This window comes from Dipodomys spectabilis, unplaced genomic scaffold (assembly GCF_019054845.1).
Source record: "Dipodomys spectabilis isolate Male_0828 unplaced genomic scaffold, ASM1905484v1 ptg000003l, whole genome shotgun sequence".
NCBI classification, from domain to species: Eukaryota; Metazoa; Chordata; class Mammalia; order Rodentia; family Heteromyidae; genus Dipodomys; species Dipodomys spectabilis.
This window is the reverse complement of record NW_024870680.1, coordinates 13,945,588-13,958,960: the sequence shown is the minus strand read 5'-3', so window position 1 is coordinate 13,958,960 and position 13,373 is coordinate 13,945,588. Positions and strand designations below refer to the sequence as shown.

Here is a 13,373-nt window from a genome sequence, read left to right as displayed (position 1 = left end):
ATCATCTCCAGGTCCATCCACATTGTTGCAGATAATCAGAATTCCTCCTTTATTTTTTCAAGAGAAATGCTTCATATATATGCCATATTTTTTATCCACTTATCTGTTGATGGATGCTCAGATTGATTCCATATCTTGGTTATACTGAATCTTCCAACAGTGGATGTAGTAGTGCAGGATCTCTGTTTCTGTCTCTCTCTCTCTCTCTCTTTCAGCTTGAACAACAGACATTTATTGCTCATAGTTCTGGAAACTGGAAGTATGAGGCTGGGATACCAAGATGGTAGTGGTCTACTGGGGGATCTCCCTGGCTCACAAGAGTGCTTTCTATCTGGGTCCTCCCCTATTAGAAAGAGGTGTGTCTTTACATACTGATCTCATTTCCTTTGTGTAGATTGCCAGGAGTGGCATAGCTGGAACATGTGTTAGTGCTATTACTAGTCTTTTGAGTAGCCTCCATACTGACTTTCATAACAGCTGGACTAATTTACATCCCCACCAATGGTGTACAAGAGTTCCTTGTGCTCCACATCTTTGCCTGCACTTGTTACCTTCCTTTTATTCCTATAATGGCTTTTCTAACAAGAGTGATATGGTGTGCTTCTTACTTGTTGTTCTATCTTATCTTACCTCCACTACATGTCATAAAGAGGCTGGGGTTGCTCACATTGAACCCGGCTACAGTACTAGTAAAAGCAGAGATTAGGCTAACGTATATGACTTTCTCTGCACTCTGAATAATCTTATTTAATCCTCATAGCCTGCCTATATGGCAGGTATACTCACTATGCCCCATTTATCCCTGCAGGACCTGAGTTGCAGAGGGATTAAATAAACAGGTCACGTGGACAGTGAAAACTGCAGGTCTGAGATTTGATGCCAGAAAAAACCCTTCCACAGGCCTGTGTTAAGTTAACTAATCAATCATTCAAAGGAGACAAAGCAGGAGGAAAAAATATAAAAGGTTACTAGAATGAGAGAGGAAAACATTGATCTTGATGCATGAAGCATTAAAAACCTATTGGGTTGGCACAGGTGAGCCACTTATTGGGCGCTGAGCTTTCTGATGGCCAAGAGGAAAGAGACATGGCAGCTGCAGGAACGTCACTGAAAGGAAGCCTGGTTCATCCTCCACAGCAACCCAGATCTCTAGGCTTCCAGTGAAAAGCCTGTCTTTCTCCCATAGAGGGCTATATACAAGGCCAGTAGGGCCTTCCTTGGCCTAGCAGCACACAGCATGTGTGTGCTGCAGAGTACTACAGGCTTGCAGCCGTCAGCACAGAACCTTGAGAGGGAAGTTCTATCAGCCCCTCGACACGGGCCTGCTGACCTGGGCAAACCACAGACCAGATGGGTCCCTCCAACTCTGCCCTAAGCAGAAGCACGGTGCTTCCTGTTTCTGGAACTCACTATTAGTCAGCAGTCCAGCAAACTGATGAGAGACAAGGTTGGAAACTACTGAGAAGATGGGGATAGGAGCCAGAGACATTTAGGTTTCTTTTTTTTTTTTTTTGGGTCCGGTCGTGGGGCCTGAACTCTGGGCCTGGGCGCTGTCCCTCAGCTCTTCAGTTCAAGGCTAGCGCTCTACCACTGGAGCCACAGCGCCACTTCCAGCTTTTTTCTTTTTTCTTATGTGGTGCTGAGGAATCGAACCCAGGCATGCAAGGCAAGCGCTCTACCACTGAGCCACCTTCCCAGCCCCGACATTTAGGGTTTCTGACACCCACAGGAATCCAGTCCCTTCATCTGGCCCCAAACCTCCCAGGCCTGGCTTAAGTCTATCACTTAGTCATTTGCTGTCCCATGGGGCACTTGCCATTTGCTGTCTCTTTCCCACCACTATACCTTAACTTACACAGTGCCCCTGCTTCAAATCATTTCTCCCTGCCTTCCATCTACCCTATTCCAACCTCTTCTCTCTGCAGGCCTTCCCTGTCCCCTCCAGCCTCCTACAGATCAGTCCAACTTACCTTTTCCCCAAACCCCATGCCATTTCTCTCAGCCTAGGACAGGGGTAGCAGAGAAGCTGGGTTTGATCACATGCTTTCCCATTCCCTCCTTCCCGGCATTTCCCCTTTGGGCCTTAGTGTTCACTCTTATAAGATAGGCACAGTAACAACGTCACACTAGACAAACTCCTTAGAGTGAAAGGACACGGTGGGAATGAAAGAAATGTAGACCTGAGAGGGATGTACATGGTGGCAAGTGGCACGGAGGTTGTTTTTACTTTGTTATTGTTGTTGTTGTTCTAGTACTGGGGCTTAAACTCAGGGTCTGGATACTTCATCTGAGCTTTTATTGCTCAAAGATGGGCACTCCACCACTTGAGTCACAGTTCCACTTCTGGCTTTTTGGTGGTCAATTGGAAATAAGACTCTCGTGGACTTTCTTGCCCAGGCTAGCTCTGAACTTAGATTTCAGATCTAAGCTTCCTGAGTAGCTAGAATTACAGGAATGAGCTACCGGTGCCTCTGGCTGCTTTTTCTATTTACATGGGAACCCGGAGCCCACAGGATTCTGTGGGGCATCACCCTTCTCCTGCCACCTCTCCCTCAGCTGTCTAGACTCCACTATGCTGTCCCTCCCGCCCCAACCCTTCCATAATGTGGCCATGACTGAGAGCAAGAAGGTTCATTAACTCCCTGACAGAATGGCCAAAAGAAATATAAGTTGTATATGCAATTCTAAGTCCTCTAGTACCATGTTTAAAAGTGAAATAAATTGCCGTGTGTGGTGGGGCATGCTTATAATCAGTTACTTGGGGGCTAGTGGCTCAGACTCAAGCATGCACAGTTGGAAGCCCATACTCCCTGAAGTCTCCTTTTTGCTAGCTCCCTGGGCACTCTGTTCGAACTCATGGCCTCGGTCTGTACCTCGCAGCATGCTAGTGTCTCCTCTCAATAGTCTCATGTTTCTTCCCAGAGGCTAGCACTGGCTGCAGCTGCTGCGGGCTGAAGCCATCCCTTACTCTCCTTTGACTGGAGAAGGATTGGACACTATTTTGCCTCACCCTGTGCTGAGCACCAGGGTTTCAACAGACAATATAAACTTGTTCCTGCTCTTTCAGAGCTCAGGGTCAGTCAGGAAGATAGTCACACAGAGAACAAATGTTGGCATCTAAATGTGTATACAATATTTATTTTGTAAACAATTAACTTAATTTCTACTCTGAATGCCCATCCTGCCACATCACCTGGAAACTCAACCTCAGCCTTGCTCGGGTATCTCCAACCAAGAAGCAAAGGTCCTGAGGTCTTACACAGTCCCCAAATACCTGGGAGGCCCCATCTACATTTGGAAATCATTGGCATCAGTGCACCCTGGTCACACTCTACGGAGGAGTCTTGGTGAGGCTGGGAACCTGGAAAACTCAGCTCTTTATGTAGACCATTGGCCCACCTCTCAGGGCCTACTTCCTTGGGCCCTGTCTTACAGGATATGTGGGTGCCTGCTGATTGCAGAACCCACAGGATGCTCCATTGTAGCTTTAACAGTGTGTGTGTGTGTGTGTGTGTGTGTGTGTGTGTGTGTGTGTGTGTATACTGGGGCATGAACTAAGGCCTCGGCACTGTCCCCTAGCTTTTTTTGCTTAAGGCTAATACTCTACCACTTGAGCCACAGCTCTACTTCTGGCTTTTGGGTGTTAATTGGAGATAAGACTCATAGACTTTTCTGCTGGCTTCAAACCTTGGTCCTCAGATCTCAGCCTCCTGAGTAGCTAGGATTATAGGCATGAGCCTCCTATGCCAGCTGCCCTTAGTTGTTGTTGTTGTTTTTTGTTTTTGTTTTTCTGATGGCATCCTCTTACTCCAACCCTCAAGGCCTTCATAGTCCTCACACTCAGAATCCTCTCAGCAGACTATGGAAACAAAGCTAGGGAAGAAACCCAATGAGCCCTTTGCATGTGGTGCTTCAAACCTCCCCTGCTGAGATGAACAAAGAGAGGAGGAGGGAAAGCCCAGGGGAGACAGCACACATGAATTAATATTCATCCAAACGAATTCTCCTGCTGGGACAGGACAAGACAGCCTGTTAGCAGCCAGCACAGGGAGGACGCTGGACAGTAACTGTGCCTCCAGAGGTTCTGAAATCTGGGGAAATCCAGCATTTGCCTCATGGGAGGCTCTCTAGCAAAATAAGATGCATAAGAATTATAGGCTCATCCCTGTAACCCAGGGTTATAGGGATGAGCCTATAACTCTTAGAGCTTCCTGGGAGGCAGAAATCAGGAGGATTATGATTCCAAACCAGCATGGGACAAGAAAAAAGTTAAGGAGACCCTCATCTCCACCAACAAGCCAAACATGGTGGTTGGCAATTGTAATGGGAACCATAGGTAGGAGGATCATAGTCTGAGACTTGTCCAGGAAAGAGAACCTATCTGAAAAATAACCTAAAGCAAGAAGGGATAGGTATGTGGCTCAAGCAAACCCAAGATCTTAAGTTCAACCTCAGTACTATATCATCATCATCATCATCATCATCAATGAGAGGAGAGGAGAAAGATGTGTCAGACCCAGCCCAGAGAGCTGTGGGGACCTCATAAAGACCAGGCAGGAGAGGGGAGAAGCCCAGCTTGTCCTCCCATGGACCACACTTCTAGTTATGGGGCTTTGCTTCCTCCTAGGGAAGCCTCTTCTGAACAATGCTGCATGCTGTCTGTGCTTCAGTTTGCCATGCAGAAGTCTTGCTTCAAATTCTGACCTCAAGCTGCATAGAAAAATCAGACCTCACTTAGTCATGTATTTCCATGGCCCTGGATCTACAGTAGCAACTTCTTACTTTCTTCATCTAAAAACTGCGCAGTCATAGCACTTGCCTCATAAAACTTTGCTAGAGGAGTGCTGGCAGAAGAACTGGGGCACTCGCTTTGTCAGCTAAGTGCTCAGGCTCTGGAGGCTGGCTTACCAGTGTGTGATGAAGCTAGTTGCTTCATCTCTCTGTGTCTCCATTTTGTCACCTGGATAAAGGCAATTATAATGGTGTCCTCTTCAGAAGGCTTGCTGAGAGGTCCGGGTGAGTTGTGTGTTAGGACCCAGCTTACTGAGTGTGGTTGCATGTCTAGGAAGCACTATCCTCCATTTCCTCCTCTTCCTCCTCCTCCTCTTCTTCCTCCTCCTTCTTCTTTTGTTGATGTTGGTCATGGGGCTTGAACTCTGGGCCTGAGCACTGTCCCTGAGCTCTTCAGCTCAAAGTGCTCTACCACTTGAACCACAGCGCCACTTCCAGTTTTCTGGTGGTTAATTGGAGATAAGAGTCTCATGGACTTTCCTGTCCAGGCTGGCTTTGAACTGCAATCCTCAGACCTCAGCCTCCTGAGTAGCTAGGATTACAGGCGTGGGCCACCAGAACCCAGCTCCTTTCCTCTTCTTGACACTCAGAAGATGTGACTGCCCACACAAAAACCTTCTCTTCCCCAGGCTTCTGGTTTAAGAGTTTCATGGAGGCCACACTTCCCCGGGTTGAGGGATATGCTGCAGGATATCCATGAGCATCTGCACACAGCAGTTGCAGGGTCGAGCCCATCCTGTGGTTGTGGCCTGACTTCCTAGAGGAGCTGGATATTGTCTCACACCCCACCCCACCTTACTTCCTGTGTCAGCAGACACCACAGAATACACCCCTACCCCACCCCCACCTCTATGCACAGCCTACTGGAGGCTCCCAGTTCTGGTGACTCCCATCTGATGAAAGTCTCAAGTGGAGAAAGGCACGATAGGGTTGTCATTGTATCAGTAGCATTGGTGGTGAAATTGGTAAAGACGTTAACGGTGACAGTGACATGGATGGTGATAGTGGTGCCAGGATGGATGGCCTTGTTGATAGTCAACGTAGTGACGTTGATAATGATATCAGAATGGAGATATTGGTGGTACTGGTCAGAATCGAGGTGAGGTTGGTGACACAGGTAATGGTGAAGACACTGGTAGGGATGATGGTAGACGTAGCGATGATGACAGTGGTGATTCTGATGACCATAATGTTGGTGATGATTCTTAAAGTGCGTGTGACAATGATAACAAAGACAAATGTGACTTCAACAGAGACAATGTTATCCCATTAATAATTGATCATAAGAATATTGGCGACATGAATGGGGAGATTGTTAAGGTGATAGAAGTAGTTATAGTGGTAAGTCAGTGACTAATGGGTTGAATGATGGTGATGACACAGGAATTCCATTCACCCCTTGTCAAGTACTGATAGGGTCAAGAATCAATGAAACCGTGCTGGCCTCTCCCCTCCCAGAGTCTCCTTGCCCACCCTATGAGCATGCTGAGTACCGACTCTGGCATCCAACTGATTGGCCTTAGTTTTGTCCCTCTCAGGGTGAGGACTGCCCTTCTGAACAGAGCCCTGAGGAGCCCACAAAGAAGCAAGATGGCCTAGCCCAGCTGGCCCCAGACCTGACTGTGATCCAGTTCATCAAAGGTGAGTGAGCAAAGATTAGGTTGGGGTAGATGGGCTAGAGAGATGTTGCAGGCTGTACAGGTTCCAGCCCCTTCTTGCCTTCTCAATTCATCTTCTACACCTACAGCCCCCCATCATATGCACCAAGCACCCTGAGTCTTTGTGCAGGCCAAGAACTTCTTTTCTAATTGCTATCTATCAAACACAAGACTTGATCCTTTTCTCCCACATGTCTGGCTCTCCCAGCAAGCAAGACAGTGTTCTTCTGTGCTCTGGGCCCGGCACCCCATTTCTTCTTTATCACTCCAGATCTGGGCTAAGTACTTGTCCAGCCCTTCCCTGCAGTGGGGCGCTGATGGAGATCAGAGCCTATGCCCCTTTTCCATCTACTTCTAAGTCTGCAAGTAGGAGGTCCTCAGCAAATATTTGTTCAATCCTCAGGCTGTGGCATGGGAGAAGGGAGTTCTGGGTTGAATTCAGAGGCCTGCGCTTTTATTCTGAGTTTTGCTCTTCTTCCAGGCCTCAGTTTCTCCAGTACAATTTCTTAGTTTCAATAATGTGAGGCTCATGCAACTCTAATCTCAACACTGCAAAATCCATCAATTAGTAATCAGAGTCCACATTAACCAGAGAGTTTTCCCTAATGCTTCGATCTCATGAACATTGATTGAGCACCTACTGTATGCCAGGATCTCTTGGGAAACTCTGGACAGCAAAGCAGAAGACTGACAGGTGAGGCCTACTGGGGTGTTAGTAATCCACCCCTGTTTCGCCAGCATCTCCAGTTCCTGGACTCTACAAGGCTGGGCCTGTAGTAGAGGTCTGGGCTCTCAGACCTCAGCTCACCCCCTTCTGCTGGAGGCCTCATACACTGCACCACAGAAGAGCTTATTAATCACTGTGTTGGCTTCTGCCCAGAGAAAAGTTGGTGCCAGCTGCTGAAATTGAATCCTAGAGCTGTTCTGGGACAGCTTGTCTCTAGTGGATTCAGCTTCTATGGGACACTGTAAGAAACTGAGGCAAGGCTGGTCTCAGGCCCTGTGGCTTTGGGGCTTCTGCTGAGTTCCAGAAGGGCAGGTCTGAACCCAGGGCCTGCCTTTGACCACCTAGAACCATGAAGGAGACAAAGGGACAAAGGAAGCATGGTCCTTCTGCTGCATAAACACTACAATCTTAGAGGAATATAGTCCCTGAGATCAGGGTAGGCTCCTATCAATGAGACAAACAGTGTAATGGAGGATACATAGTCCATGGATAGAGGGAAAGCTTAGGGTCATGGAATATACCTGACCATTATGCTGGAGAAGGCCCCTGGCTGATGGGAAGACAGTTCCTGAGCTGAGGCCCTCGTGTGTCTGATGGGGGAGACATTAGGCTAAGCAGAGGGGAGAGAGGGCTCTGAGCTGGAGGTTAGTTAGTGCTAAGAGAAGCATGTTCCCCTGGTCTGGAGAAGGCTGAGCTACCGCAGTGGGCAAATAATTTATGGGTAGAGGGACTGGGAACATGGTGGTTGGAAGATGTGGGATGATGCCCTTAAGATAAGCTGTCAGAGAGGACAAGAATAGGGATGGGGGTGTGTGCCAACAAGAGAACATAAAGGGAATAACCCTGAAATGGGAGTTAGGAGAGCCTCAGGAACTCCTGGATGTGTCCCTGACCCTCTCTGGTCCTCTTTACCTTGCAGTGTAGACACCTGTGCAACTGAGGCCAAACCCTACTAAGGGGCCTTGAATCTGGTACTCTGACCAGGGCAGGGAGGGAAGTTGTATCAACTATTTGGGCTGAAGACCAGAGCCCTCCATCCCACTGCAAATGCTGGCTGAATGCACTGCTTGGTGGCAAAGCTTTGTGTGTGAAGCAGGGGGAATTCCACAGTCTTGGTCCCCACCCACCCCACTTAGACTGTTTGTCTTTATTTCTTGGCTCCTAAGGAAATAAATGGCTGTTGGCCCAGCCATTTAAGGAACTAGCTGGCTTGGCCATGCTCTGAAGACAAACATAATATACCAACCATTACAGAGGGCCTGGTTCAGTCTATAGGAACAGACCTGGCTCAGAGGACCCTCATGACCTCTTGTCAGCAGGGAAGGAACATCTATGAGACTCTTATCTCAAATTAGCCACCAAAAAATCTGGAAGTAGACCTGTGGCACAAGTGGTAGAGTGCCAGCCTTGAGTATGGGGGGAGGTGCTAAAGGACAGTACCCAGTCCTGAATTTCAAGCCCAAGAACTAGCACACACAAAAAAAGGATGATGAGTAGACATTTTAAAATAAAATAAAGTGGAATGAATGAGATAGAATCAAACTGTATAGCATAGAACAAAATAACATGGAATCCAACCAAATAAAGTAGAAAAAACATGTTGAGTAAAAGGTTAGCTCGATGGAATGGAAGAAATTAACAGAATTTCAGAGCTAGAATAGAACTGAATAGAAAGGAGTCCATTGTAGAATTAGATTGGGTTGGAAAAGTGGCTTAGTGGAAGAATGCTTACCTAGCATGCACGAAGCCCTGGCTTTGGTTCCTTAGCACCACATAAACAGAAAAAGCTGGAAGTGGTGCTAGAATGCTAACTTTGAGCAAAAGAAGCTCAGGGACAGTGCCTGAGCCCTGAGTTCAAGCCCCAGGACTGGCGAAAGAAAGAAAGAAAAAGAAAGAAAGAAAAAGAGAGAGAGAGAAAGAAAGAGAGAGAAAGAGAGAGGAAGGAAGGAAGGAAGGAAGGAAGGAAGGAAGGAAGGAAGGAAAGAAGGAAGGAAGGAAGGAAGGAAGGAAGGGAAGGAAGGGAAGGAAGGAGGGAAGGAAGGAGGGAAGGAAGGAGGGAAGGAAGAGAGAAAAGAAAATTTGATGGATGGGATGGGAAGAGTGGGAAGGGACAGCGTAGGGCAGGATGGATGAGCAGGGATGGTATGCCTGCTGTGACTCTCCCCCCCCCCCCCTCCCCACAGTCTTCCCCAGGGTGCTGCTGCAGACACTGCGCCACCCCATCTTCCTGCTGGTGGTCCTGTCGCAGGTGTGCAGATCGTCCATGGTGGCAGGCACGGCCATCTTCCTGCCTAAGTTTCTGGAGCGCCAGTTTTCTGTCACAGCCTCCTTTGCCAACCTGCTCATTGGCTGCCTCACCATCCCCTCGGCTATTGTGGGCATCGTGGTGGGAGGCGTGCTGGTCAAGCGCCTCCACCTGGGCCCCTTGCGCTGCAGTGTCCTCTGCCTGCTGGGGGCATTCTTCTGCCTGCTGCTCAGCCTCCCCCTCTTCTTCATTGGATGCTCTACCCACCAGATCGCAGGCATCACCACCCGGCAGCCTGGGTGAGTTGCATGGGTGTGGGAGGAGAGGAAGCGGGGGACACAGAGGAGGCAAGTGAGCCTGGGCAGAGGCCAAGTCAGCAATGGGGTGGAGCTTGGGAGTATGGGGGGCAGGGGAGGGGGGAGGAGTGTCCTACCTTGCTCTCATCTTCCCTGGAGCAGTACTTAGTCTCTGTCTGTCTACACACTTCTTTCTGTTCAAGTCCCTCCCTGGACTCAACCAGAAGCCAAAGACTTCTTTCTAGAAAGGTCCAGAAAAGGTGTCTGTCTGGGCAGCAATAGCAGGAGTTCCACAGAACTTCAGGGATAGGAAAGCTCAGACCTGGGGATATCTGGAGCCTGAGTCAGGATGCACTTGGGTGTGGATGGCATCTTCATGGTGGCACAGCCCTGTGTGCCCTGCAGAAACAAGACAGAAGCCACAGCGTGAGTGACAAGCCCCAATTCAGCCCGAGGGCTGCTTTTCTTCCCAAGGTTGAAATCTATCAGGGAGGGAGAATGATCCAACCCTGGGGGCAAAGGAAGGAAAAGAAACAAGGATTGGATGGCCCCTCTTAGAGAGGCTGCAGAGGAGAATGGAAAGTCCTGCAATTCTTGGTTCTTAGAAACATAGCTAAAAATTCTGTTGTCAAAAGGGCTGAGTTCCTGGAAGGACCCAGATTCCTTTCTCTGCTTCCCCCTCACCCTTCCTACTCCCCCTGCCAAAACAAAAGCTCCTCTACCCTTGGGAGCCATGGAGAGGTTGTTGGAAACTCCATTGTTCCTGCCTCTTCTCTAGAATGATCTCATTTCTTCCTGGCCCAACACCCAACTAGAATTCCCTACCTTCTTGTCTTACCTCCTCCTTGGCTTTCTTTCCTCCACCCAGATGCCAAGTGGGGGCTTCAGTTCAGGAACGAGGAACCCCAAGGTCCAGCCCTCACGGTCTTACCCCCTTTCTTCTCTTTTTCTCAAACATTGAAGCAACTGGCTGTCTGGAGTGGGGCCTTCCGTAGACAAAGCCTGCTCTGGACCCTGCAGACATGCCCTTAGGAAACTCTCAGTTTGCGGAGGGACCAACTCTGGTACCCTAGTTGGGGTTTGGGAGCAGGCCCTCAAGAGGGAAGCAGGTAGCACTGGACATAACAAATAGGACAGTGGAGTGAGCAGAGAGGTCATGAGACTGCAGGGGAGTGACCGGAGGAGGGAGCCCCATCCTAGTGAACAAAGAAACTCAGGCCCGCAGTGACACAGGAGCAGCTCCAATGTCCTGCAACTGCTGGGGCCCAGCTTTTTTTTTCTCCCTCTATTTCTTTTACTTTCTTTCCTTTTTTCTTTCCTTCCTTCCTTTCTCCCCCTTCTCTCTCCCTCCCTCCCTTCCTCTTTCTCTCCTTCCCTCCTTCCCTGTCTCTCTTCCTTCCTTCTTTCTTTCTCCCTCCCTCTCTCCTTCCTTCCTTCCTTCCTTCCTTGCTTGCTTGCTTGCTTGCTTGCTTGCTTGCTTGCTTGCTTCCTTCCTTCCTTCCTTCCTTCCTTCCTTCCTTCCTATGTGTCAATCCTGAGGCTTAAATTCAGGGCCTGGGCCTGTCCCTGAAGTTTTATGCTCAACACTAGCATTCTACCATTTGAGTGTCCGCTCCACTTCCAGTCCCCCCCTCCCTTTTTTTGGTAGTTCATTGGAGATAAGAGTCTCACAGGCTTTCCTGCCTAGGCTGGCTTCAAATCTCAATCCTCAGAGCTCAGCCTCCTGAATAGCTAGGATTATAGGCATGAGCCACTGGTGTTAGGCTCTGTAATTGTACTTTTCAAGTAGTTAGAGCAAATCAGCTCCTGGAAAGGAAGGCCTCTTCACCTGGCCCTTACGTTTGGGAGACTCTCTGGTGTTCCCTAAAGAAAGGCCACTACAGAACAGAGATGCTTGCAGAAGAAACTGGGAGATGCATAGGACCAAGGGCTGTAAAAGAGCTCTGAAGACTCTGGCTCAGACCCCCCAACCCCCACCCCACTTCTCCATTAGGAGTCCTCCTGAACTTCAGCCCTTCTTCCTGCTCACTGCCCTCCCCGCCTGCACCCTCATCACATTTCCGGGGGCTCTTCTCTGCTTCTTCATGGGGCAGCTCAGGTGCAGCTGAAATCTCTGACCATTGCTGGCAGAATAAGAGCCAGGCTGTGGGCCAAGAGGCCTCTGTGTGTGACCCGAGGAAGGAAAGCTGGGCCAACCCTGCCTGCAATCTCTCCTGCCAGCACCCAGCCTGGGCAAAGGCTGTTCCCTGACTGCTCAGCATCCTGCTCCTGCCCGCCAGATGATTTTAACCCTGTCTGCGACACCATCGCCCATGTGGAATACACTACACCCTGCCATGCTGGCTGCACAGGCCATGTGATCCAAGGGACTCTGGACAAAAGCCAGGTAAGCTGTGCTTCTGGCACAATCCTCTGCCTCTACCCGTCTCTGCAGGCCTGGCGTGTGTCCCCTCTTGTTCCCTGGCTCTCTTCCCTCTGTCTCTGTCTCTTGGCAGGTTCAGGGCACTGTTCTCTCAAACTAAGTTTCCTTTCTTGCTTGGCCCAGGGAGATGAGCCAGAGCCATGCTGCAGCTGTGCAGGGAAGATGGAGAAAGAAACAGCCCACAGGAAGTCCAGGGGCCAATGGGCAGAAATAGTCCTTACACAAGTCTGTACAAGAGTAGAGGGGGTGTAACCCAGAGCATCCTAGAAGGTTCCAAGAGAGGTGGCACTTGTGCTAGGTCTTCCAGGATGAGTTGGCGAACTAAGACTTGAGAAGGAAGGGCTTTCCAAGCAGGGGGGGAACAGCAAAGACAAAGATTTGGAAGAGTGTATAAGTATGACTCGCATGCACACCTGTGCTCTGAGTAACTCCAAAGGACTTGGAAAAGCAGACAAAAAAAAAAAGCAGACCCAGAAAAGGAAGGACTATGAGTATTAGGGTAAGAGTGAGAAATGTAACTGCAGAGCAATGGAGAGGGAGCATATGTGTGAGCTTAACGCAAGGTCATGACAGACAGACAGAGTGACATTCTGTGCTCCATCATCCTTGAGACCATCGTGTGAAGAAAGGCAGACAGCATGCAGGACAGATCACTGAGGAGGCTGGTACAAGCCTGATCAGACAGTCATCAATCAGTCAGTCAACAAACCTTCACAGATCCTCCTGTTCTGTGCCAGGCTCTCTGCAGGACACTGAGGCTTCAAAGCCAAGGGGCCCAGTCCTCAGGCAGTTCCCAGTAGGAAAACAAAGTCATTGTAATCAGCTGCAGTATGTTCTGTATTAGCCTGACAAGAGCCCCTAACACCAACACTGCTTTTTCCCTTCCTCCTCTATTTCCCAGAATGATAATTAGGGTCAATACCTGCCTTCCTCAGACTTCTAGGCTTTAGTCGAGCATGTTAGAGGGCAGAGTGAGCATTGTCAGGTGCTTGTTGGGATCTGCCTTCCTCTCTCCAGAGCCCCACCTGCACACAGAACCTTTACCTTGAGCCACTATCAACGTTATTTAGCTGGGAAGGGCCTGAGCCTCCACATGGTACAGTGTAAGCACCTAGCTGTGGCTGGTGGCCATGACAGCCTTTTGGAAGTCAGCCAGGTGCAGCTGGGCTGAAAGCGTTTGCATTTAGAATCAAAACCACCCCAGCCTTTCAGGCCTCCTAAGCACTCATTGTCC

The 13,373-nt window shown here is 49.3% G+C and overlaps 1 protein-coding gene across 2 annotated transcripts in view; it reads left to right on the top strand.

The window, feature by feature from the left end:
• Positions 1 to 13,373, top strand: part of Slco2b1 (solute carrier organic anion transporter family member 2B1) — a 46,136-nt gene that overhangs the window by 28,026 nt on the left and 4,737 nt on the right. For both annotated transcript variants that reach the window (XM_042689013.1, XM_042689018.1), the window contains exons 8-10: positions 6,330 to 6,432; positions 9,360 to 9,720; positions 11,938 to 12,103. In XM_042689013.1, coding sequence (XP_042544947.1) covers positions 6,330 to 6,432; positions 9,360 to 9,720; positions 11,938 to 12,103 — 630 coding nt within the window. The remainder of the gene's footprint in view (positions 1 to 6,329; positions 6,433 to 9,359; positions 9,721 to 11,937; positions 12,104 to 13,373) is intronic.